Source organism: Microcaecilia unicolor, chromosome 5, assembly GCF_901765095.1.
Source record: "Microcaecilia unicolor chromosome 5, aMicUni1.1, whole genome shotgun sequence".
Classification (NCBI taxonomy): Eukaryota; Metazoa; Chordata; class Amphibia; order Gymnophiona; family Siphonopidae; genus Microcaecilia; species Microcaecilia unicolor.
Window position 1 is genome coordinate 223,899,310 of NC_044035.1, and position 26,107 is coordinate 223,925,416.

The 26,107-nt window shown below is 47.1% G+C and overlaps 1 protein-coding gene across 3 annotated transcripts in view; it reads left to right on the forward strand.

Annotated features, from left to right (window-relative positions):
- The window catches only part of PRDM15 (PR/SET domain 15), a 391,258-nt gene that overhangs the window by 197,539 nt on the left and 167,612 nt on the right, over nt 1-26,107 (forward strand). For all 3 annotated transcript variants that reach the window (XM_030203815.1, XM_030203817.1, XM_030203816.1), the window contains exon 11: nt 4,239-4,326. In XM_030203815.1, coding sequence (XP_030059675.1) covers nt 4,239-4,326 — 88 coding nt within the window. The remainder of the gene's footprint in view (nt 1-4,238; nt 4,327-26,107) is intronic.

Consider the following 26,107-nt stretch of genomic DNA (forward strand, 5'->3'; position numbering starts at 1 on the left):
TTGTTCACTTCATGAGAGGTTTGCTTTTGTCAAAGCCCCCTGTCAAACCTCCACCAGTGTCATGGGATCTCAACGTTGTTCTCACCCAGCTGATGAAAGCTCCTTTTGAGCCTCTGAATTCCTGACATCTGAAATACTTGACCTGAGAGGTCTTTTTCTGGTGGAGATTACTTCAGCTTGTAGGGTCAGCGAGCTTCAGGCCTTAGTAGTGGATGCACCTTATACTAGATTTTCATCACAATAGAGTAGTCCTCCGCATGCACCCTAAGTTCCTGCAGAAGGTGGTGTAAGAATTCCATCTAAACCAGTCGATTGTCTTGCCAACATTTTTTCTCCGTCCTCATGCCCACCCTGACGAAAGCAGCTTGCACACCTTGGACTGCAAGAGAGCGTTGGCCTTTTACATGGAGTGGACGAAGTGCTTCAGGCAGTCCGCCCAGTTGTTTGTTTCTTTTGATCCCAACAGGAGGGGAGTCACCATCGGTAAACGCACCATTTCCAGTTGGCTAGCTGATTGCATTTCCTTTGCTTAAGCCCAAGCTGGGCTGACTCTAGAGGGTCATGTCATGGCTCATAATGTCATAGCCATGGCTGCATCGGTGGCTCACTTGAAATCAGCCTCTAATGAAGAAATTTGCAAAGCTACAACATGGTCTTCTGTCCACACATTCACATCTTATTACTGGCTAATATTACGCGACAGTCGGTTTGGGCAGTCAGTGTTGCAAAATCTGTTTGGGGTCTAGAATCTAACTCCATCCTCCTAGGCCCGTTTTATTCTGTTCCAGGCTGCACTCAGCTAGTTTGTATATAGTTTCAGGTTCATGTACGTTATGTCCTCGCCATTGCAAGGCCCAGTTGACCAACGTTTATTGTTTTGGGTGAGCCTGGATGCTAAGGATACCCCACTTGTGAGGATTATTCAGCCTGCTTGTCCTCGGAGAAAGCGAAGATACTTACCTGTAGCAGGTGTTTTCCAAGAACAACAGGCTGGTTATTCTCACAAACTTGCCCACCTCCCCTTGGAGTTGTCTTCTCTCTTTCTTTCTTATGCTTTTGATTGAACTGAAGAGCGCAGTCGCACAGCAGGCAGGAAGGCACTCCACGCATGCGCAGTCGAATGTGCAATACGTTCAGAAGACTCTAGCAAATTTTTGCTATACAGAATTCCGGTTCTCCCACTCACTTGTGAGAATAATCAGCCTGCTGTCCTCAGAGAATACCTACAGGTAAGTATCTTCACTTTCTGTCTTTAACATATAGCAGCAGCCCTTCCCCAATTAGATCTTCTCTTATCATTTCAATGTAATTTTTACCCTGGTATCACAAGTTCCCATTGGTTATCCTCCTTCCATCAGGTCTCTGGTATGCTGCTTATATCAAATCCTTTATTCAGTGCTATATATTCTAACTCTCTCATCTTATTTTTTAGGCTTCTAGCATTTGTATACTGATATTTCAAAGTAAGCTTTTTATTATTTATATTTGTAACCTGCTCATCAGTTGACAGTGATAATTTGCAATCTTTCAACTCTGTTCTTTACTAAAAGGCAACTGGGCCACTTTTGCCATTATCTCAACCTCTGTCAGAATGCCCTAACTTCCCGGTATCCTTCAAAAGATACTTCACTCCAAATCATGCACATCTGAGCAACTGTCAGCTTTCCTGAGTTTCTTGTTTAAAAGCTGATCTATCTTTTTAAATGTTAGCACAGCATCCTGGTTCAACCCATTCCCTAGAATGATGCCCAGTTCCTAATAAATGTAGATCCCTCTTCCCTGCACCGTCTTCTCATGCACGCATTGAAATTTCAGGGCTCTGCCTGCCTCTTTGGTCTTGCATGTGGAATGGGGAACATTTCTGAGAATTCTACCCTGGAAATCCTGACAGCTTTCTATCTAAAAGCCTAAATTTGGTTTCCACATCCTTCCTCCTGCACTTTCCTGTGTCATTATTAGTACTCTCATGCACCAAGACAGCTTCCTCTTCCCCAGCAGTGTCTAAAATCTTATGTAGCAAAAACTGGCTTTATTAAATACTGAACAGAAAGAGTTTGCAGCTAAGCTGTGCCTGAGCTGGCTACATAATGAAATTGAATTTTAAATTTAATACACAAAATTTATAAGAGTAACCCAGCTCTCCCTTTTGCTTAAATTTAAAGGCAATTTCCCAGCAGTAGCAGGTCCTGTCTCAGTGCACCATGTGTGTTTACAAAATATCTAGGACTGGTGGCTACACATTTATGCAAATTAGGCTTTCCTATCTGGATGATTAGCTAGTCGAGATCCCCTCAAGAAGGAGGCCAAAGACCCATACACATTTTTATCCATGTGCTGGAGTCATTAGAGTTTGTAATAAACTAACCAAAAACCACATTTCAGCTTGCTACTTCAGTTGGAATTCTAAGGAACTGTGCTGGGCAAAACCTTTTCAATGTAGGGAAGGATCTCCTTGTTGATGTGTGTGGTTGAAGAGATTCTATCGAGTTAGCAGACATCAGTATGGAGCATGTTGAGATTTTTGAACAATGTGGTCGCAGCAGTACAAGTAAAGCCTGTGACACATCTTAGAAAAGTTATCCAGATATCTATAACTGGAAGAGATCTAGACATCACTTGCTTCATCCAGGGAACAGGTGCAATCAGAAGAGTGATTGACTGAGATCCTGATATCTCAGCACCACTGAATATAGCGACTTAAAGATATCTGGATATCTTAGAGCTTACCAGATATCACCACTATCCAGATAACATTTGGTATTGCCCTGGACCACCCCTTGCCTCTCCTTTTGTTTGTTTGGGTATCTTTTTGCTGAACCTCAAACTTTCTGTGAATGCCAGAATTTCTAAAACTAGGGACTTACACCTGGGTAATTCCCAAAGTTAAGCACATAGATCCTTTTTGAATATCAACTCCAAAATGCCCAATTTCATGTCCTCTGGCAAAGAGTGAGCAATTTGAGGTGTTCCTGGGAGATTTATTTAATACATTTACGGGGCCTTTTTATTAAAGCTTAGCACGATCTAGTGGAATTGATGTGCGCTTAAATGCGTGCCCTATTTTATACCTAGGGGCCATGTGGCAATTAACGCACAGTAAGCTTTCCTTAAAGGGTCCCTTAGGAAATAATTCTATATTAAGTTGCCAAAATTTTGGCGCCTGCTTTCCATGAGCTGTGAGCCTGTCTTGTAAGAACACTTAAGTGTGAGTGTTCTTATAGAATAGTAGTATTAAGTGACGTCAATGCACCCACATTTGAACACACCCACTTACACCAGGTCTATATCTGGCATAAATATGAGCACCTAAGTGTGACATTTTAGGTGCTTAAATATCAATATTCTATAAACTAAGCATATAAATGTTTGCCTTGCTTATGGCCCGCCTAGTGGCTGCTCTACCATTAGGCCGACTGAGGTGGGGGCCTCAGGTGGAACTAATTATGGAGCAGCATCTTTCCCCCTTTCTTCCTGAACTCCCATCCACAGCCTACATTCTTTTTTTTGTTTTTCAAAAGGTGGCAGCGGCAGCAGTGACCCCCATATGCTGCCCGGCACCAGCATCTCCTCTATACTGTGACCCGCCTCTATGATGTAACTTCCTATTTCCTCAGAGGCGGGCCGCAGTACAGAGGAGACGCCAATGCCGGCAGCAGGGCAGCATATAAGGATCGCTGCTGCTTCTGACTTTTGAAAACAACAACAAGAAAGAAGGTAGGCTCGGGGGGGGGGGGGGGGTGGTTACAGATGCTAGACCGTTTTATCCCTGCCTCCCCTGGTCCCGCCCATGAACGCTTAAAATCATTTGTTCACTAAGGTTATAGCATAACACTAAATGAGCAGCTGTTGTTTATATGAGGATGGGATTTGATATACTGCTTTTCTGTGAATACAATCAAAGTGGTTTACACATTATAAAAGTACTCATTTTGTACCTGGGGCAATGGAGGGTTAAGTGCATTAGCGTAAGCTTGTGCACCTGGATGGTAGTATTTATAAATTTAAGCAGGCAAATGATGCTTAAATTTAGGCAGCGTTATAGAATTAGCTGGTATAGTCAGCTTTTTGCTAACTTGCTCAGCAGGAATTAAATACAGTAATGCAGCATTAGAAGTAATATTAAAACAAGAACCAACAGTAACAAAAATACAGAGTGTTGATGTTACCTGAGGGCTGGCGCTGCTTTCTGGACTTCTCTTCCACTTCTCTGATTGTGCCTCCTATTCTGAATCCCACAGATTGACAGTGATTACATCTACAGATGTGCGGTTTGTGAAAAGGCTTTTCGCATTGAGAGTTCTTTGGAATACCATAACTGCAGAACAGGTAATCCTCAGACAGCAGAAGAGCAAGCAGCAGGGATGCACTGAAGGAGGGACCCCTCTCTGTCTCTTTTCATAGGTTCTAATTAGTCATTATTATATTAAGGAGTCAATTTTCAAAGAACTGCTGGGTAGGGGAAGAAGTCACTAACTTTAGCTAATTATTCAAAATTTCTGTCAAATCTAACTAGCTAAAAAATGTATCCAGGTCCAGCTAGCTGAAAGTTAATTGGCTAGATGTAGCATGGCTGTTTGTATGGCTAGGGATAGCTGCTAAAACCTAACCATTTGGAGGGTAATTCTGTAACAGTACACCTAGGATAAGAGGGTAAGTCTAGCTAATTCTGTAAAGAAAAGTGGCAGAAAACAAGCTTACATTTAAGACGTGATTACTTACACCTATAGCTGGTGTAGATGCCAGTGCCAAGATGTTAGCTAGAATGTATGTAGGGTCCAATATTTAAAATGATTAAAATGGCTAGGAGAGGCTCCTGGCCATTTAAATCACCTGTCCGGGGTAACCAGGCATTTTCAGTGGCAATTAAGCAGATAGTGCGGCTGAAAATACCCAGTTAGCACCCAAGCTGAAACTAGCTATTTTGGAGGTGTCCCAGGGGCAAAGTCGGCACTTAACCAGTTAAAGTTGACTGTATAAAGGCAGTCCTATCTTTATGCAGTTCTTTCTCCGAGGACAAGCAGGCTGCTTGTTCTCACTGATGGGTGACGTCCACGGCAGCCTCTCCAATCGGAATCTTCACTAGCAAAAGCCTTTGCTAGCCCTCGTGCACCGATGCGCACCGCGCATGCGCGGCCGTCTTCCCGCCCGAAACTGGCTCGTGCTGGCCAGTCTTCTTTTGTCCGCGCTCGGTACAGCCGTGTTACGCCGTTCGCGCCCCTTAAGTCGACCTCGCACGTCTCTTTTTGACTTTCGCTTAAAAAAAAAACAGGATTTCGGAAGAGGACCTTTTCGTTCTTTTTCCCTTTCCTCTATCTTCAGTTTTTGCCCCGGTAAGTTTTCTTTCGTCTTCGGGGTGGGCCCTTTTGAGGCCTCGGGTCGAATTTTTTTCTCCCCCTCTTTTTGGTGCCTACCGCAAATACGAGTTTTGATTTCGCCGGCGTGATTTTTCCGCCCATGTCATCGAAGTCTCCCAGCGGCTTCAAGAAGTGCACCCAGTGCGCCCGGGTAATCTCGCTCACTGACAGGCACGCGTCGTGTCTTCAGTGTCTGGGGGCTGGGCACCGCCCGCAGGCCTGTAGTCTGTGCGCCCTTTTACAAAAGCGGACTCAGGTAGCGAGATTGGCCCAGTGGAACGTTTTGTTCTCGGGCTCTTCGTCAGCATCGGCACCGGGAGTATCGTGTGCATCAACGTCGGCAGCGTCCAGACCTCCGTCCTCGGCCGCGACTGCATCGAGTGCATCGAGGCATCGACCCTCTGCATCGGGGCTGAGACATCGGAAGGCTGCGTCGGCATCGGTAGTACCGGGACCTCCACTTCTGCTGATGTCGTCGGACGGTGGTGCTTCGACTGGAGTGCAGGTGAGGGCTGTCCATTCCCCTGCTGGTGGCGGTGAGCCTTCGGGCGGGTCTCCCCCTACCCTGAGGGCTCCTGCAGTACAGCCCCCCCGAGACCGACCTTCTTCGGCCTCGGCCCGAGGAAGCGACGGCTGGATTCTACGTCCTCTTCGTCGGTGCCGGGAAGCTCCGGTGACATGCTTCGTCCCAAGAAGTCGAAGAAGCATCGACACCGGTCCCCTTCCCGTATCGGCACCGAGAGCTCTGGGTCGCTGAGGGAGTCGGCACCCAGTAGGCATCGGCACCGAGAGGACCGCTCACCCTCTGTTCAAGAGGTGTCGATGCGCTCCACTATGGACAGCCCGGAACAGCCTCCACGCCCGGAACAGACTCTGACATCTACACCTGCATCGGCTTCCACGTCTTTCTCCACAGCCGCTCTGCACGAGAGTCTCCGGGCCGTTCTCCCAGAGATTCTGGGAGAGCTGTTGCGCCCTTCCCTTCCGGTACCGGGGGTGCTTGCGCCTCCGGTACCGTCGAGTGAGGCGTCGGCTGGCCCCTTGCCCGGGGTGAGGTCTCCGATATCAGTGCCGCGTGCGGTACCGACTGCAGTCGCCTCCCAGGAAGGCTCCCCGACGACGTCGGCGGAGGGAGCTTCGCCGGTGCGGGCGAGGGAGTCTACCTCTCGATGCTCCCACTCTGGCCGTGGTTCCACGGAGTCGAGGCGGGCACGGCGTCAGACACAGGTCCGTGAACTTATGTCTGATACCGAAGGTGAGGCCTCGTGGGAAGAGGAGGAGGACATCAAATATTTCTCTGACGAGGAGTCTGATGGCCTTTCTTCGGATCCCACTTTCTCCCCTGAAAGGCAGCTTTCTCCTCCCGAGAGTCTGTCTTTTGCGGCCTTTGTCCAGGAGATGTCTACGGCCATCCCCTTCCCGGTGGTTGTGGAGGACGAGCCCAGGGCTGAAATGTTTGCGCTCCTGGACTATCCTTCTCCACCTAAGGAAGCGTCCACAGTACCCATGCATCATATCCTCAAAAAGATATTGCTGGCGAACTGGACCAAGCCACTAAGTAACCCCCACATTCCCAAGAAGATCGAGTCCCAGTACCGGATCCATGGGGACCCAGAGCTGATGCGCACTCAGTTGCCTCACGACTCTGGAGTTGTGGATTTGGCCCTAAAGAAGGCTAAGAGTTCTAGGGAGCATGCTTCGGCGCCCCCGGGCAAGGACTCTAGAACCTTAGACTCCTTTGGGAGGAAGGCCTACCATTCGTCTATGCTCGTGGCCAAAATCCAGTCTTACCAGCTCTACACGAGCATACACATGCGGAACAATGTGCGGCAGTTGGCGGGCTTGGTGGACAAGCTCCCCCCTGAGCAAGCCAAGCCATTTCAGGAGGTGGTCAGGCAGCTGAAGGCGTGCAGAAAATTCCTGGCCAGAGGGGTGTACGACACCTTTGATGTTGCATCCAGGGCCACTGCTCAAGGTGTGGTGATGTGCAGACTCTCATGGCTGCGTGCCTCTGACCTGGAAAATAGGATCCAGCAGCGGATTGCGGACTCGCCTTGCCGTGCGGATAACATTTTTGGAGAGAAAGTCGAGCAGGTGGTAGAGCAGCTCCACCAGCGGGATACCGCTTTCGACAAGTTCTCCCGCCGGCAGCCTTCAGCTTCTACCTCTACAGGTAGACGATTTTTGGGGGGAAGGAAGACTGTTCCCTACTCTTCTGGTAAGCGTAGGTACAATCCTCCTTCTCGACAGCCTGTGGCCCAGGCTAAGCCCCAGCGTGCTCGCTCTCGTCAGCAGCGTGTGCCTCAGCAAGGCCCCTCGGCTCCCCAGTAAAAGCAAGGGACGAGCTTTTGACTGGCTCCAGCAGAGCATAGCCGACATCCCAGTGTCAGTGCCGGGCGACCTGCCAGTCGGAGGGAGGTTGGAAGTTTTTCACTAAAGGTGGCCTCTCATAACCTCCGATCAGTGGGTTCTTCAAATAGTCCGGCAAGGATACACCCTCAATTTGGCCTCCAAACCTCCAAATTGTCCACCGGGAGCTCAGTCTTACAGCTTCCAACACAAGCAGGTACTTGCAGAGGAACTCTCCGCCCTTCTCAGCGCCAATGCGGTCGAGCCCGTGCCATCCGGGCAGGAAGGGCTGGGATTCTATTCCAGGTACTTCCTTGTGGAAAAGAAAACAGGGGGGATGCGTCCCATCCTAGACCTAAGGGCCCTGAACAAATATCTGGTCAAAGAAAAGTTCAGGATGCTTTCCCTGGGCACCCTTCTTCCCATGATTCAGGAAAACGATTGGCTATGCTCTCTGGACTTGAAGGACGCCTACACGCACATCCCGATACTGCCAGCTCACAGACAGTATCTGCGATTTCAGCTGGGCACATGTCACTTCCAGTACTGTGTGCTACCCTTTGGGCTCGCCTCTGCGCCCAGAGTGTTCACGAAGTGCTTGGCTGTAGTAGCAGCGGCACTTCGCAGGCTGGGGGTGCATGTGTTCCCATATCTCGACGATTGGCTGGTGAAGAGCACATCCGAGGCAGGAGCTCTACAGTCCATGCAGATGACTATTCGCCTCCTGGAGCTACTGGGGTTTGTGATAAATTGTCCAAAGTCCCACCTTCTTCCAGTGCAGAAACTCGAATTCATAGGAGCTCTGCTGGACTCTCGGACGGCTCGCGCCTATCTCCCAGAGACGAGAGCCAACAACTTGTTGTCCCTCGTCTCGCGGGTGCGAGCGTCCCAGCAGATCACAGCTCGGGCAGATGTTGAGATTGCTGGGCCACATGGCCTCCACAGTTCATGTGACTCCCATGGCCCGCCTTCACATGAGATCTGCTCAATGGACCCTAGCTTCCCAGTGGTTTCAGGCTGCTGGGGATCTAGAAGACGTGATCCACCTGTCCACGAGTTTTTTCAAATCCCTGTATTGGTGGACGATTTGGTCCAATTTGACTCTGGGACGTCCTTTCCAAATTCCTCAGCCACAAAAAGTGCTGACCACAGATGCGTCTCTCCTGGGGTGGGGAGCTCATGTCGATGGGCTTCACACCCAAGGAAGCTGGTCCCTCCAGGAACGCGATCTGCAGATCAATCTCCTGGAGTTACGAGCGGTCTGGAACACTCTGAAGGCTTTCAGAGATCGGCTGTCCCACCAAATTATCCAAATTCAGACAGACAACCAGGTTGCCATGTATTATATCAACAAGCAGGGGGGCACCGGATCTCGCCCCCTGTGTCAGGAAGCCGTTAGCATGTGGCTCTGGGCTCGCCGCCACAGCATGGTGCTCCAAGCCACATATCTGGCAGGCGTAAACAACAGTCTGGCCGACAGGTTGAGCAGGATTATACAACCTCACGAGTGGTCACTCAATTCCCGTGTAGTGCGACTGATCTTCCAGGTGTGGGGCACCCCCTTGGTAGATCTCTTCGCATCTCGAGCCAACCACAAAGTCCCTCAGTTCTGTTCCAGTCTTCAGGCCCACGGCAGACTGGTATCGGATGCCTTCCTCCTGTTCTGGGGGGAGGGTCTGCTGTATGCTTATCCTCCCATACCTCTGGTGGGGAAGACTTTGTTGAAACTCAAGCAAGACCGAGGCACCATGATTCTGATTGCTCCTTTTTGGCCACGTCAGATCTGGTTCCCTCTTCTTCTGGAGTTGTCCTCCGAAGAACCGTGGAGATTGGAGTGTTTTCCGACCCTCATCACACAGGACGAAGGGGCGCTTCTGCATCCCAACCTCCGGTCTCTGGCTCTCACGGCCTGGATGTTGAGAGCGTAGACTTTGCCTCTTTGGGCCTGTCAGAGGGTGCCTCCCGCATCTTGCTTGCTTCCAGGAAAGATTCCACTAAGAGGAGTTACTTCTTCCTATGGAGGAGGTTTGCCGTCTGGTGTGACAGCAAGGCCCTAGATCCTCGCTTTGTCCTACACAGACCCTGCTTGAATACCTTCTGCACTTGTCTGAGTCTGGTCTCAAGACCAACTCTGTAAGGGTTCACCTTAGTGCAATCAGTGCATACCATTACCGTGTGGAAGGTAAGCCGATCTCGGGACAGCCTTTAGTTGTTCGCTTCATGAGAGGTTTGCTTTTGTCAAAGCCCCCTGTCAAGCCTCCTACAGTGTCATGGGATCTCAATGTCGTTCTCACCCAGCTGATGAAACCTCCTTTTGAGCCACTGAACTCCTGCCATCTGAAGTACTTGACCTGGAAGGTCATTTTCTTGGTGGCAGTTACTTCAGCTCGTAGAGTCAATGAGCTTCAGGGCCTGGTAGCCAAGGCCCCTTACACCAAATTTCATCATAACAGAGTAGTCCTCCGCACTCACCCTAAGTTCTTGCCAAAGGTTGTGTCGGAGTTCCATCTGAACCAGTCAATTGTCTTGCCAACATTCTTTCCCCGTCCTCATTCCTGCCCTGCTGAACGTCAGCTGCACACATTGGACTGCAAGAGAGCATTGGCCTTCTACCTGGAGCGGACACAGCCCAACAGACAGTCCGCCCAATTGTTTGTTTCTTTTGATCCCAACAGGAGGGGAGTGGCTGTGGGGAAACGCACCATATCCAATTGGCTAGCAGATTGCATTTCCTTCACTTACGCCCAGGCTGGGCTGGCTCTTGAGGGTCATGTCACGGCTCATAATGTTAGAGCCATGGCAGCGTCGGTAGCCCACTTGAAGTCAGCCACTATTGAAGAGATCTGCAAGGCTGCGACGTGGTCATCTGTCCACACATTCACATCTCATTACTGCCTGCAGCAGGATACCCGACGCGACAGTCGGTTTGGGCAGTCAGTGCTTCAGAATCTATTCGGGGTTTAGAATCCAACTCCACCCCCCTAGGCCCATGTTTATTCTGTTCCAGGCTACACTCTCAGTTAGTTGGATAAATTGTTAGGTCAATCTCAGTTATGTCCTCGCCGTTGCGAGACCCAATTGACCATGGTTGTTGTTTTGAGTGAGCCTGGGGGCTAGGGATACCCCATCAGTGAGAACAAGCAGCCTGCTTGTCCTCGAAGAAAGCGAATGCTACATACCTGTAGAAGGTATTCTCCGAGGACAGCAGGCTGATTGTTCTCACAAACCCGCCCGCCTCCCCTTTTGGAGTTGTGTCTTCCCTTCTCTTTGTCTTGCTACATATGAGACTGGCCGGCACGAGACGGTTTCGGGCGGGAAGACGGCCGCGCATGCGCGGTGCGCATCGGCGCGCGAGGGCTAGCAAAGGCTTTTGCTAGTGAAGATTCCGATTGGAGGAGCTGCCGTGGACGTCACCCATCAGTGAGAACAATCAGCCTGCTGTCCTCGGAGAATACCTTCTACAGGTATGTAGCATTCGCTTTATAGCCGGTTAAATGCCAAGTATTGCACTCAACCGGCTATAATTTGGCTGGCTCTGTATACTCGGAAATTCAATGCCGGAGTCCGGACATGACCTGGTATTACGTTTCCGAATGTAATGCTAATGGTGGTCAGCAAAACACATCACCACAGGCTGAATATCGGGCCTATAATTTTGTAGGATACCTATAATATACCTGTATATTTGCATGCTCCACCCTTGCACATACCATTGGCAGAGTCATATCATGGCGGCGCATGCTTTTCCACGAGTCACTATTTTATAAGAGATTATTTATTCCTGTAAGTGACCAATAATGGGTGTAAATTACTAAAATACTTTAGGTTGTGTGTGTTCTTGCTGCTTAAAACTAGGTTGCTCCTTAAAGAATTACCCCCCCCCCCCCCTTCCCTTTAGGGTGTAGGGTTTTTTTCACACGCAGGTGCCTTTATTTTATTTATTTTTATTTTTTAAAGGAGGGCTTTATTGTAAGTATGCCAGGAAAATAATTGCATAAAAATAACACAAATACAACAGCTGAACGTCAGGCATATATATAATAATAAAGCCGGTTACATATCAAAACCCTGCCTACCAATGCAATATGTCTACCCACTGCATCTCCCATTAAAAGTAAAATTTTCAATATAACCCAAACAGCAAGAACCCCCCACCCCACTGCCTGCCTGCTACCCATTTCCCAAGATCAAACTCATCAAGATAGCCACCCTGATCAAAAAACATCTAGTGACTAAAAGTCAATTGATACTAAGGTCCTGCAACTGTTCCCAAACTTTCTCCCACTTCCTCATGGCGCATCTGAGCAACGCTGCTAAATGCTTCATTTATAAATATACCGTAACACAGTTTAGCCCTTCACAAATGCAATGATGGTAAACCCACTACTTTTCAACAGGCAGCCAAATCATGCCACACCAACCGTATTTGAGCCAGCTTATACCCCAGTATCTGTCTGTTCAACAAAAAATAACCCGGATCCCAGGGCACCTGCAACTCAGTGTACCATTTAATACAAAATTGAATACTTTTCCAGAAGGCTTTAGCTCTTGGACAGCCCCACCATATGTGACCCAGTCCCCCAAGCTCCCACAGTGTCGCCAACAATCCAGCGAAGCTTTCAGATACCAATATTAAATTCTATCTGGAGTAAGACACTAATGATACATAACCTTAACATTATTTTCTTGCACATTGGTAGCAGTTTACTTCCATTGCCTTCCAGTCATCCAGCCCATATGTAACCCCCAGCTCCCTTTCCCAGAGCTGCCTCTGAAATGCAGACACCTTTATACACTCGTGCAAGGCCTCTCATGAAATTAGCCCCCAATGTACAACTACACACTATGGCAACTAGGCGTGTACTTGCATGGAACCAGGGTGTAGGCATATCTGGTTGAGGTGTTTGGATGGTGCACAGGCAGAGTCATGGAGTACATGTGTGGGTTACAAAATATGTGCATATGCACCTACACATGTACTTCAGCTGTGTACATTGACACCGTCTGTCAAAAAGGGAGGATCCAAGAATGCAAACACAAAAAAGAAACAAAAGGGCCTTCAGGAGTGGAATAATCCTTTATTCATAAGACCCGTCATGTTTCGCTAGACATTGATTACTGAAGACGCGTCAGTTTGAGACGTGGTTTTCATTTCTTTTTGATAGCATCCAAACATATTTCTTTCACAGTTTTGTTTAAGAGAGTTGATCTCCATTTGACCCCTGACGCAGGTGCATGAGCGCCAAAACACAGCCTGTGTCGGGTCTTATGAATAAAAGACTCTTGATTATTCCACTACTGAAGGCCCTTTTATGCTTTTGTTTGTTTTTTTTTGTTTTTTTTACTTTTACATTGATACCTACCCCCGAGTTATTATAAATGTTTGCAACCTTATTGTAGGTGTGATTATTGCAGATTTTGGGGCCAATGCTCAAAGCTGGGTGCTAAAGCCCAAAAGACCCCACAGTGCAGCCGTAGTGCAGAAAAATAGTTAAGCGATGCTCAAAGGAAATGATATGCAAATAATGTGCATAGTTAATTTGCACTAACCAACTGAAAGCAAAGGGGCGCATTTGCACAAGATCTGCACGTGCCGCAAAACACTTGTTAACATGTCCAGACAAAGCATCAGCACTGTTCTGTGCTTTTGAATAGGAGCCTTTCAAAAATTGTTTGCATTCAAAATTTTTGAAAGGCTCATATTTAAGCACAGAAAAACGGGTGCTAATGTGTGCTTTCACTTTTATTTTAGCTCAGATTCACACAAATGTTGGTTACTCATTATCAGTGCTTAAAGTTGCACACATTTCCTCCCACTTGCAAAAGATGATAAAACCTGCAGTTTATTGTGAGAAATTGACAAGAAATCTTCCCTTGAAAACCACCTCCATTGGCCCTGACCTGGTGGTAAATGTTTGGCGTTACAGACCATCATTTCCTTCTGTGCATTGTAGCCCTTTTGTTTGTGCATTGTGAAGGAATACTTGCTGACCTCATTAACATCCATTTAAATACATTTACATACAATTTGTTGCCATCTTTAGCATGCACGTTAACAGTAGCACTCAAGCCCTCTGAGTAGGGTTACCATGCGTCCTCTTTTAAGAGGACATGTTTTCCTTCAGATATGTCCTCCAGGTTTTTTTAATTTTTAGGAAAATATCCTCTTTTTCTTTTATGTGCCTATGTACCTACCCACATGATAGAAACCATCTCTTGGCCTATTAGTCAGTCTGGACACATGCCGATCTGCCCCCAGTGCACGTCACTGGGAGCTGCATTGGCTCTGCTGCTTCCCTGCTTTCTCTGCCCCGGAACAGGAAGTAACCTGTTCCGGGGCAGAAAGAGCAGCGAGCCGACCCCCCCCCCCCCCCCCCCCCTCCCAGTGTGTGCACCCGGGGCGGACCGCCCCACCCCCCCCCCCTTCCTACGCCACTGCTGCCCACCACTATTCTTGTTCTAAATTGAATCTGTCAAAGGAATTTTGTTCATTCAGTACAACTTTAAGTATATGTCATGCAGAGACTTTCACACGTATCTCAGAAGCCAGCCAAAGTTGTTGAGGGATATCTGCTTTTCTGATAAGTATGCTTGGGCTCAGACCTCAGTCAAACTCAAATCCAGAAGTTTTAGAAAAGTAGATTATTGTCTAGTGCTATACTGTAAGTCAGTCACTGACTGATATGTGTTCATTAACTAAAAGTCATATACACATTTGCTATAATTAGTTCTTTAGCAAAGGTAGTAAACATTTTTATTTTGTCTCCACAAATATGGTAATCCTATCTCTGAGCATTTGGCGCTGTATAACGTGCATCCAAACCCGACATTAACTACATATTAATGCTGGCAGTAGTTTTAAGCATTAGCCTCTTTTTGCTGATATATTTTTTAAACATTTTATTTATTAAGTTCAAAATTTTTTTACAAGATTAACTCTTGAGCAAGAAACACAGAAAGTAACAACGCTACAAAGCTTCATAAAATAATTCAAAATTGAAAGTAATATATAGTTTCTTTCTTAGACTACCAAAAGAGTATAGAGGGGGAGCAACATAGAAATAAAGGGAAAGCAAAACAATAACATTCCTAATGAAGAAATTGCATTAATAGGAGACTGCCACCATTCTCTAATTAAACCACATATATTAATTTTGAATGATCACCTTCATATCTAGGAATGAACGTAATTGCTCAGGAATAAAAAAAAAAGCCTATGTTTGCTTATTCATCTTTTTATGCTTATATACCTACATACCTACATGCAGTTTTATAAAAGCCAGTTTCCTTGTGCAAAAGATGCTTTACAGGTGGAAAATGTGCCTACTTTCCTTTACAGACTACTAGCATAATTGTGTATATATGCATGTATGTGCTTAAGCACAAGCACTTATGCCAGCCACAAAACTAGAATAAGCGTGTGCTATGTTTCGAATCTTTCCTTTCCCTGTTCTCCTTTTCGCACTTTATGTTCAATCAGTGATCACCATTTGGGCTCTCCCTGGGCCTAAAAAGGCCAGCTTGGAGTCCACACGCCACTGCACTTTCTTTTTGCCGCCCGTTTTCATTGGAGCTCTCTTCCAAAGGAAATCAGAAGTGAATCATCCTATGATAAATTCAGAGTAGCCCTAAAGATTTGACCCACCCCCACCCCCAATATTCAGTGCTATTTAACCGGTTAGAACGGCTTTTGATCAGTTAAATAACCCTTAACCAGCTATCCGCCGATATTCAGCAAGTGATAACCAGTTATCCTCCACTGAATATCCCCGAATAGCTGGTTATATCAGCCAATATAAGCAGCTATATACCGATTTTTAAATCGGGTTTCGAAGCCATATTTGGCCACATGAAAATCTGGTATATCTTTGGCTGGTTTAAAGATAACTGGCTAAGTCTGAATATTAACTTAGCCAGTTATTTTTAAACTGGCCAAATATAAACCGGATAATTCAGTGCCGGTCACCAGGAATGTCCCAGCATTGAATAACTGGCTTTAGCACTGACCACGGAAGTTAGTTGGTCTAACTCCCGCAGTCTGAATATCAGCCTCTTGGCTTTTTATGCTAGCTTGGGGTCGGGGAGGGAACATGACTCATTTTTTTCCTTTTCTTGTTTAGCTGTCTGGAGAGTGTAATGGGATGGCCCTTGTTGTGGGGGGGAGGGGCGTTGGTTGAGCGGTGGAAAGAGGGAATTCGGGGGCAATTTTGGATGGTGGTTATTATTATGGATATATACATGGAGTTTGAGAGTATATGCCCTTTGGAAGGATTGGTGTTACTTTTCTACTTTTATTTGACTATCTGATGAGCGATATTAAGTTTGTGTCCATTATTGTTAGAGGTTTAAACTCGACTTTCAAGCATCAGTGTTTTATATAAAGAAATGCTGCAGGTCTCGCCTGCAAATACTGTTGGGATAGTACGCAGAATAAAACACGAGACATAATTATTGGAGTTTCAGATAAAAGTTTATTGTTAATAGTTATGCAATTGTCCTGTAATTATAAGTGTACACATTCATAAATATATATGGAAACAAGAGGGAAGAGATAGGGGAGAAAAGATTGGAAAACTAGGATGATAGAAATCTCAGGTTCATTAATAGAAGTATTTGTTATCAGATTTATATTGACTGATATAGACTTGTATACAATGTGAACTCTTCAATAAAAATCGTTGAAACATAAAGAAATGCTGCGGTTATCTGCCACTATTTGCTTTATACAAGAAATATATTTATTGTGCTGTGCAGAGAAGCTTGTGCAGTGTAGGCAGTTTCCCCCATAAGTTTTTTTTTGGTTCATTAACATTGCAGAAAAAGCAGGGAGTGGGTATAATGCTATCTCCAAGGAAAAGCAGGCTTACAATTTTCACAAGTGGATAGATGCCATCCTGCATCGCCCGGTTCGGCAACATGCCAAAGAAAAATTAAAGCTTTCTGGAGCGCTAGCAGAGTTCCACCGCACATGCGCCAGTGCCTTCCCACCCGCAGCGCGACCACGCTGGCTTAGTTTCATTTTCTCTGCTCGAGAAGCAGCAGCTGTTTTCGCTTGTGCCTCACACATCTGGGAGAGAGCTCTTTTCAGTGCTTTTTTGGCAGTGTATTTTGCCTACCTGCTCATTTTTCCCTTTTGTCCTGTTTAAAAAAAAAAATCCTGTAGTGTCTTTAGTTTAGTGTGTGTGTGTGTGTGTGGGGGGGGGGGGGTCCCGAGTCGAGGTTCTTTTCCTTTCCTTTTTGACACGGGCTGTAGGTCTGCTCGGTCAGGTCTGTTTTTTGTGCTTTATTTCCCCTTTTTAGGCACCATTGCGACTTTTAATTTAGCCAAAGCCATTTTTCCTTCCATGTCCACGAAGACTTCCAGTGGCTTCAAGCTTTGTACCCGGTGCAACCGGACCATCTCGGGGAAAGACACTCATTCTTGGTGTCTCCAGTGCCTCGGGCCCGACCATAGCCCTGCCAACTGTGTCCTTTGTCTTCATATGAAGAAAAGGACCCAGATTTCCCGAGGGGCTCAACGTGAGAAGATATTTGGTGCCAGGTCCGGTTATTCGATGTCGGCATCGAGTGCTGCACCGAGACACTGTGAGCAGCAAGACATAAAGTGGGTCTCCACCTGTCTTGAGGCCTCCTGCTATGCAGGCCCCCCGGGACTGTCCATCATCGGATCCCGAAGTAAGGATTCAACATCGTCCTCGTCAGCACTGAGGAGCATGGGTGATGTGCATTGGGCGAAGTCCAAGAAGCACCATCACTGATCTCCATCAACACTCATTACCGGGTGCTCTGGGGCGACGAGAGATTTGACACCTGAGAAGTGTCGGCACTGGGAGGATACCCCCCCCCCCCTCCATAAAGGAAGTGCCGCATTCGTCTCCAAGCAGCTGAGATCCTGCTCCCTCATCGGTCCCGCATCGTCCCCTGCTCTCCAGCTTGGCCCCACAGTCTTTCCCGATGGCAGCCCTCAATGAGCACATCCGGGCCTTGCTCCCTGAGTTTCTGGATGGCCTTATGCAGTGATGTGCATCGGTATCGGGGGTGCTTGTGCCTACCATACCTCCTGCTGCAGCCCCATCTGGCCCTCTGTTCGCAGTGCGGCCTCCGGCGCCGCATACGGCCAGTGTCGACTGCCACCCAGGCCGGCACCCCCTCGATGTCAACGGAGGAAGCTTCACCAGAGTCAAGACGGGAGCCAGTTTCTCGATGCCGTTCTCGGGGACATGGGTCCTCGGCATCGAGCTGGGCTCGGTCTCTGGCATCCCTCAGGGACGTGCTCTCCGAAACCAACGAGGAGCGCTCATGGGAATCGGAAGAGGATCCCAGGTGCTTTTCTTCTGTCGAGTCCTCTGAGATTCCTTCTGAGCCCTCCCCACCACCTGAGAGGAGATTGTCTCCACCTGAGGGCCTCTTTTTCACTTCTTTTGTGTTGGAAATGGCAGAGGCCATTACTTTCCCCGTAGAAATGGAGGCTGAGCCCAGGGCCAAGATACTCAAGGTCTTAGACTACGCCTCCCCTCCTAAGGAGAAAGTGATGGCTCCTCTCCATGAGGTACTCAAGGAAGTCCTTGTCAGAAACTGGGTGTCCCCTCTGTCCCTGTGCTCCCCAAGAAAATTGATATCCGGTATCTGATCCATGGTGAACTTGGTTTGATGAGGTCTCAGTTACCCCACGACTCCATGGTAGTGGATGCCGCTCTCAAAAAAGCCAGGAGTTCTAGGGACTATGCCTTGGCTCCCCCAGGCAGAGAAGCTAGAACCCTGGACTCTTTTGGGAGAAAGATGTATCAGACCTCTATGCTCATCACCCATATCCAGTCATACCAGCTCTTCACGAGCGTATACTTGCAGAACTCTGTGTGGCAGCTGTCAGACTTAGTAGATACTCTCCGGAGCAGGCAGAGCTGTTTCACCAGTTGGTCAAGCAGCAGCAGGTGTGTTGCAAGTTCTTGGCCAGGGGCACTTATAACACTTTTGACGTGGCATCCTGGATCTCTGCCCAAGGTATAGCAATGCACAGACTCTCATGGCTGAATGTTTCTGACCTGGAACATTCTGTTCAGCAGAGGTTAGCGGATGCCCCTTGCCGGGGGGGATAACCTTTTCAAAGAGAAGGTCGAAGAGGTCGCTGACCAAATGAAGAAGCACACTAATGCTATGTCTTCTCTCTCCCGCCGGTCATCTTCTGCAACTGCCTCCTCATCCAGTAGGTATTTTGGTAAGTATTGGCATGCTCCCTATTCCTTCTCTAGGCATAAGTACACTCCTGCAACTTGGCAGCCTGCTCAGGCTCAGCTCCAGCATGCTCGTTCTCGTCAACAGTGTGCACCCAAGGCCCCTGCTGCTCCCTAGCAAAATCAAGGGACGAGCTTTTGACTGGTTCCAGCAGAGCATAGCCACAGTCAAAGTGTCCGTCCTGGACGACTTGCCAGTTGGGGGGAGGTTAATGTTTTTTCACCAAAGATGGCCTCTCATAACCTGTGACTGGTGGGTTCTTTAAATAGTCCTGCTCAGATACTCCCTCAATTTGCTTTCCAAACCTCCAAATTGTCCACCGAGAGCCCATTCTTTCAGCTCTCAGCACAAGCAGGTACTTGCAGAGGAACTCTCTGCCCTTCTCAAGGCCCATGCAGTCAAAACCCATTCCACCAGGGGAAGAAGGGCAGGGATTCTATTCCAGGTACTTTCTTGTGCAGAAAAAGATTGGGGAGGGGGGTATGTGTCCCATCCTAGACCTAAGGGCCCTGAACAAATTCCTAGTCCGAGAAAAGTTCAGGATGGTTTCCCTGAGCACTCTTCTCATGATTTAGGAAAATGATTGGCTATGTTCTCTGGACTTGAAGGATGCTTATACACACATCCCTATACTTCCAGCCCATCGGAAGTATCTTCAGTTTCGGCTGGGAACACATCACTTTCAGTACTGCATGTTGCCTTTTGGCCTCGCGTCAGCTCCCAGGGTCTTTACTAAGTGGCTGGCGATAGTTGCAGCATTGCTATGCAAACTGGGAGTTCACGTGTTCCCTTATCTAGACGATTGGCTGGTAAAGAGTGCTTCTGAGGACGGTGCTCAGAAGTCTATGTGGATGACTGTTCGAGTGCTGGAGCTACTAGTGTTCGTTATCAACTACCCCAAGTCCCATCTCCATCCTGTTCAACAATTGGAATTCATAGGAGCCCTGCTTGACACAAGGATTGTCCTAGTATACCTTCTGGAGACGTGTACGGACAATCTTGTTTCCTAGCATCCAAGGTTTGGACCTCTCAGCAGGTCACAGCTCGGCAGTTGTTGAGATTGTTTGGCCACATGGCTTCCACACTGTACGTTACACCCATGGCACAACTGCACATGAGATCTGCTCAATGAACCCTGGCTTCTCAGTGGTGTCAAGCCACAAGAAGTCTAGAGGATGTCATCCAAGTGTCCCAGGAGCTTCTTCGCTCTTTTCAGTGGTGGACAATTCGGTCCAATCTGACCTTGGGACTTCCATTCCAAATTCCTCAGCCACAAAAAGTGCTGATGATGGATGCATTTGTCCTGGGTTGGGAAGCTCATGTAGATGGGCTTCACACTCAAGGAGCCTGGTCCCTCCAGGAAATGAATCTTCAGATCAATCTCCTGGAGCGCCGAGCGATCTGGAACGCTCTAAAGGCTTTCAGAGATCAGCTGTCCAATCAAATTATTCTAATTCAAAAATCAGGTTACAATATAGTACACCAACAATCATGGGGGGGAGGGCAGATCTCGCCTTCTGTGTCAGGGTGCCATCCAGATGTGGCATTGGGCTCGCCAACAAGGCTTGTTTCTCCAGGCCACTTATGTGGCAGGCATAAACAACCTGGCCGACAGGCTGAGCAGGATAATATAGTCTCACAAGTGGTCTCTAAATATGGTTGTAGCACGCAAGATCTTCTGAGCGTGGGACACCCCTTTGGTGGATCTTTTTGCCATTCAACTCAACCACAAGGTCCTTCAGTTCTGTTCTATGCTTCAGGCTCATGACAGACTAGCGTCAGATGCCTTCCTTCTTCATTGGGGGACAGGCCTTCTGTATGCGTATCCTCCAATACTTCTAGAGGAAAAGACTTTGTTGAAACTCAAGCAAGACCGTGGCCTCGACAGATTTGGTTACCTCTTCTTCTGGAACTGTCCTTCAGTGAACCATGGAGATTGGAGTGTTTTCTAACCCTCATCGCTCAGAACGAGGGGTTACTTCTACATCCCAACCTCCAGTCTCTGGCTTTCACGGCCTGGATGTTGAGAGCCTAGAATTCGCTTCCTTGGGTCTTACGGGCGATTCTCAGGTCTTGCTTGCTTCCAGGAAAGATTCCACTAAGAGGTGTTATTCTTTTAAATGGAGGAGGTTTGCCATCTGGTGTGACAGCAAGGCCATAGATCCCCTTTTCTTGTCCTACACAGATTCTGCTTGAATAGCTTCTACATTTATCAGAGTCTGGTCTCAAGACCAACTCCATAAGGGTTCACCTTAGTGCAATTAGTGCTTATCAACGTGTAGAAGGTAAGCCTATCTCTGGACAGCCTTTAGTTGTTCGCTTCGTGAGAGGTTTGCTTTTGTCAAACCTCCCTGTCAAACCTCCACCAGTGTCATGGGATCTCAACGTTGTTCTCACCCAGCTGATGAAAGCTCCTTTTGAGCCACTGAATTCCTGACATCTGAAGTACTTGATCTGGAAGGTTGTTTTCTTGGTGGCTGTTACTTCAGCTCGTAGGGTCAGTGAGCTTCAGGCCTTATACTAAGTATAGTATAAGTAAGTATAAGTAAGTATAGTAGTGGATGCACCTTATACTAAGTTTCATCACAACAGAGTAGTCCTCCGCACGCACCCTAAGTTCCTACGAAAAGAGGTGTCAGAGTTCCATCTAAACCAGTCGGTTGTCTTGCCAACATTCTTTCCCTGACCTCATACCCATCCTGGAGAAAGCAGCTTGCACACCTTGGACTGCAAGAGAGGGTTGGCCTTTTACATGAAGCGGACAAAGCCCTACAGACAGTCCGCCCAATTGTTTGTTTCTTTTGATTCCAACAGGATGGGGGTCGCTATCGGGAAATTCACCATATCCAGTTGGCTAGCACAGTGGTTCCCAAACCTGGTCCTGGAGGTACCCCAGCTGGTCAAGTTTTCAGGATATCTGCAATGAATATTCATGAGAGAGATTTGCATGCACTGCCTCCACTGCTTGCAAATGTCTTTTATGAATATTCATTGTGGATATCCTGAAAACCTGGCTGGCTGGGGAGCCTCCGGGGCCAGGTTTGGGAACCACTGGGCTAACAGATTGCATTTCTTTCACTGATGCCCAGGCTGTCCTGACTTTGGAGGGTCATGTCACGGCTCATAATGTCAGAGCCATGGCCGCGTCGGTAGCCCACTTGAAGTCAGCCTCCATTGAAGAGATTTGCAAGTCTGTGATGTGGTCTTCAGTCCACACATTCACATCTCACTACTGCCTTGAGCAGGATACCCGATGCGACACTCAGTTTGGGCAGTCAGTACTGCAGAATCTGTTTGGGGTCTAGAATCCAACTCCACCCCCCTAGGCCTGTTTTATTCTGTTCCAGGCTGCACTCTCAGCTAGTTGTATATAGTTTCAGGTTAATCTGCGTGAAGTCCTCGCCGTTGCAAGGCCCAATTGACCAATGTTTTTTGTTTTGGGTGAGCCTGGATACTAGGGATTTCCCACTTGTGAGAATTGTAAGCCTGCTTGTCCTTGGAGAAAGCAAAGATACTTACCTGTAGCAGGTATTCTTCGAGGACAGCAGGCTTCATATTTTCACAATCCCACCCACATCCCGTTGGACTTGTCTTTTGGTTTTTATTTTATCTAGTATTTTTCCTTTGTATTAAACTAAGCTGGCGCAGTCGCACTGCAGGTAGTGGTGCAAGCGCAGTGGAGCACTGTTTGCACTCCAGAAAGATCTCGGTTTTTCTTTGGCATATTGCCAAACTGGGCAATGTGGGATGCCGTTTACCCACTTGTGAAAATATGAAGCCTGCTGTCCTCGGAGAATACCTGCTACAGGTAAGTATCTTTGCTTTCCAGGCAACTATGTCCGACTGTGCTGGACACTATGGTGGACCCAAAGTGTCAGTATGTGGCTCTTCAGTTTAAGATTGAAGGAAGTTTGTACAATCTAGTTTCTGTTTATGCTCCGAATGATAACCAGAGGCAGTTCTATATTGAGTTGGAGCAAACTCTTCTCAATTGGTCTACCGGCTTGTGGGTGATAGGAAGGAATTTCAATATGACCCTTAATCCTGGGCTTGATTCGGCTGCCCGGCAGGTTCATAAGTGCTTAGACAGGCTAGCTCTTCATGGTTAGTTGGTTGTTTTTACAGCATATGGGGTTAGTAGATATATGGCACCATCTGCATGCTCATGTTAAGCAACATGGGGAAGCCACTGCTTGTCCTGGGATTGGTAGCATGGAATGTTGCTACTATTTGGGTTTCTGCCAGGTACTTGTGACCTGGATTGACCACTGTAGGAAACAGGATACTGAAGAAGATGGACCATTGGTCTGACCCAGTATGGCTACTTTTATATTCTCATGTTCTAATACCTTTTACTCAGCTCCTCATGCTTCCTCCTTGTTAATTGGCTATTTTTATTCAAGCAGCTACTCCCAGGGGTTATAGAGTCGAGATTGAAACAATATTTTTGTCTGATTATGTCCCTCAGTGGGTAGTTTGTAAGGGTGATTTGCTTGGATAGGAAGCTCCAATTCTGGAGATTGAATGAAGGCTTGCTAGATGAAGAAATCATTGTGCAAAATCTTACATGTACTATTCCTGAGTATTTTGCGGATAACCTCACTCCTGGCATGTCTCTTGGCATGATGTGGGACAGTCTTAAAGCATTTATTAGGGGGTGATTTATAATGTGGGCTAGTAGGCTGCAATGAGAGCAGGAACAAAGAGACTTCAATCTTAGAAGTTAGAGATATTGAGACTCACATTGCTAGCCACTCCACTGCTTCCCTAATCCGTGAACTGCGGATCCTCTGCCAGTCCTTAAAGGACATATGGTTGGAGCACATAGTGTGTGACATGAATAAGATGAAGCAGGTCTACTTTGAGGAGAGAAATCATGCCAGTAAATTGTTAGTGCATCAATCAAAAGCTCAGCGTTTACAGTCATCTATTCCTTAAGGCAGATGATGGCACTGAATATACTGACCCAGCTAGGATGAGGGAATGCTACCTTCAGTATTATCAAACTTTATATGCATCTGAAGTACAATTCACCTAGTCTGCTATGCATCAGTATTTGGCTGAGGCTTGCCCCTCCCTACTCTCCACCAGGACCACAGAACCCTTTTGGAGTGTGAAATTCAGTTCCAGGAGGTGTATGATGTTATCAAATGTCTTAAACCAGGAAAGTCTCCAGGCCTGGGTGACCTAACCTCTAAATTCTACAGATCTTTTGCATGGCTGGTGGTTCCCTTCTTGACTGCTATTTTTAATTAAGTGCTGTTGGCGAGCTTCTGCCCTCTTCTATGCCGGAGGTAGGTATTACCATTTTTCCCAAGCCTGGAAGGAATTGAAGCTTTGCAGCTCATATCAGCTAATTTCCCTTCTCAACTTAGATGTAAAAATTTTGACTAGTGTTCTGGCTAAACAACTTAATGAGTATATTTCAAGCCTGATAGGGGAAGATCAGTGTGGGTTTATTCCGGGTAGGTCAACAAGAGATAACATTAGAAGGGCAAGCCAGTTAAACTGGCTTGCGTGACATGATCGGATGACTATGGTGCTTTTGGCTATTGATGCAGAGAAGGCGTTTGATTTTGCCAATTGGCCTTTCATGATGGAAGAATTGGACATCATGGGATTTGGCCCACATTTTAAGGCCTAGATTGCAGCATTATACTCTCAACCCAAGGCCAGAATTCGGGTGAACAGAAGTTATTTGATGTCCTTTCCACTTGCCTTTAGCGGCTAGGATTCAGATAGATCTTTCCAATCATGGGATGAGATTGATTGTTGAGGAGTTTAATATCTCCTTATTTGCTGATAAAATTTTGTTGTCAGTGACATACCCTGAGCAGTCACTACCTCATATAATCCAAACCTTGGGGATTTATGGGTCCTTTTTTGGTTTTAAAATGAACACTGCAAAGTCTGAGGTGCTTAACATCTCTTTAGACCCGGCAAGAGCACACCATCTCAAAAGGAGTTACATAAAGCAGTTGAAGATCCTTATGGGTTAAATTAGGCAGGGTGCTGTGAGATTTATCTTTGGAACTTGATCGATGGCATAGGCTCAGCCATACCTGGTTAGGGTGTATCGCCATAAGTAAAATGATGGTACTGCCTAAAATTTTGTATTTGAGCTACGCCCTTTCTGTCGGTCCCTGGGTCGATTTTGGACAAGCTTCACCATAGGCTGTTTCAGTATATATGGAGGATGCAGCCATCAAGGGTCTCATGGTCCATTTTGATGGGAAAAAAAGCCGAGGGGGGCTTGGGAGTCCCTGACCTTTAAAAGATATAGCTGAGCGGTACAGATCAGATCACTGCTTGCCTGGGAAGAGAGCACTTCTATGCTCTGGGTATACATAGAGCAGAGTATGATTGGAGGGAGTCACCCGACAACAGGCATTGTGGACCCCGCAGTGTATTAGGGGGAAGTGGAAGCCTTCTAACCCAGTCCTTCATTTTATGATGCAGCTCTGGACTAGATGGTTTAGACTTCTGATGGGGGGGGGGGGGGGGGTGACAGATATCTACGGTTGCACCATTGTCCTTTTTGTCTTATTTTGCTCCACAGTGGCACTCATCTTTATATGGGGGAATGTGAATTTAAGGGTTTAGAATATATTTACCAGTTGATCTCTCGGGATCTTTCGCTCCTGTCAAGATCTGTAGGCACAATTCTATATCCCCACTAGGGATTTTTTCTTTTATCTGCAGCTCAGGCATCTGTCTCAGGGACGCCCTCTTCGGGGGTCTCTCCTAGAGAAGTTGATCTCTTTTGAAGAACTATTAACCAAAGGCCTTCGAAAACGTAAGATGATCTCCTCTTTTTATGACTTGTTTGGGGAACAGGGGCCTGTTAAGCCCACCTTCACCCACAGTTGGGAGCAGGATCTAGGATGCTCTCTGTCTGATCGCGACTGGGAAGTGATCTATCAGAATACTTTTCACCTATCTGTCTCAGCAATTTGGTGGAAGATGGAGTGAAAATTTTATTTTGGTGGTATTTACCCCCTCTCGAGGGAGCCTTTGTTGGTGGAGTTGTGGGATGGTGGGAATGCCCCTCTATTCGTCAATTGTGGGAAGATTGTGCACACATTTTTACCTCCACTTTCCATATTCCCACTAAACTGATCCCTTTCCCTTTTCCTCCTTCAGGGGGCGTCAACTCCGATGGAGGAGTTGAA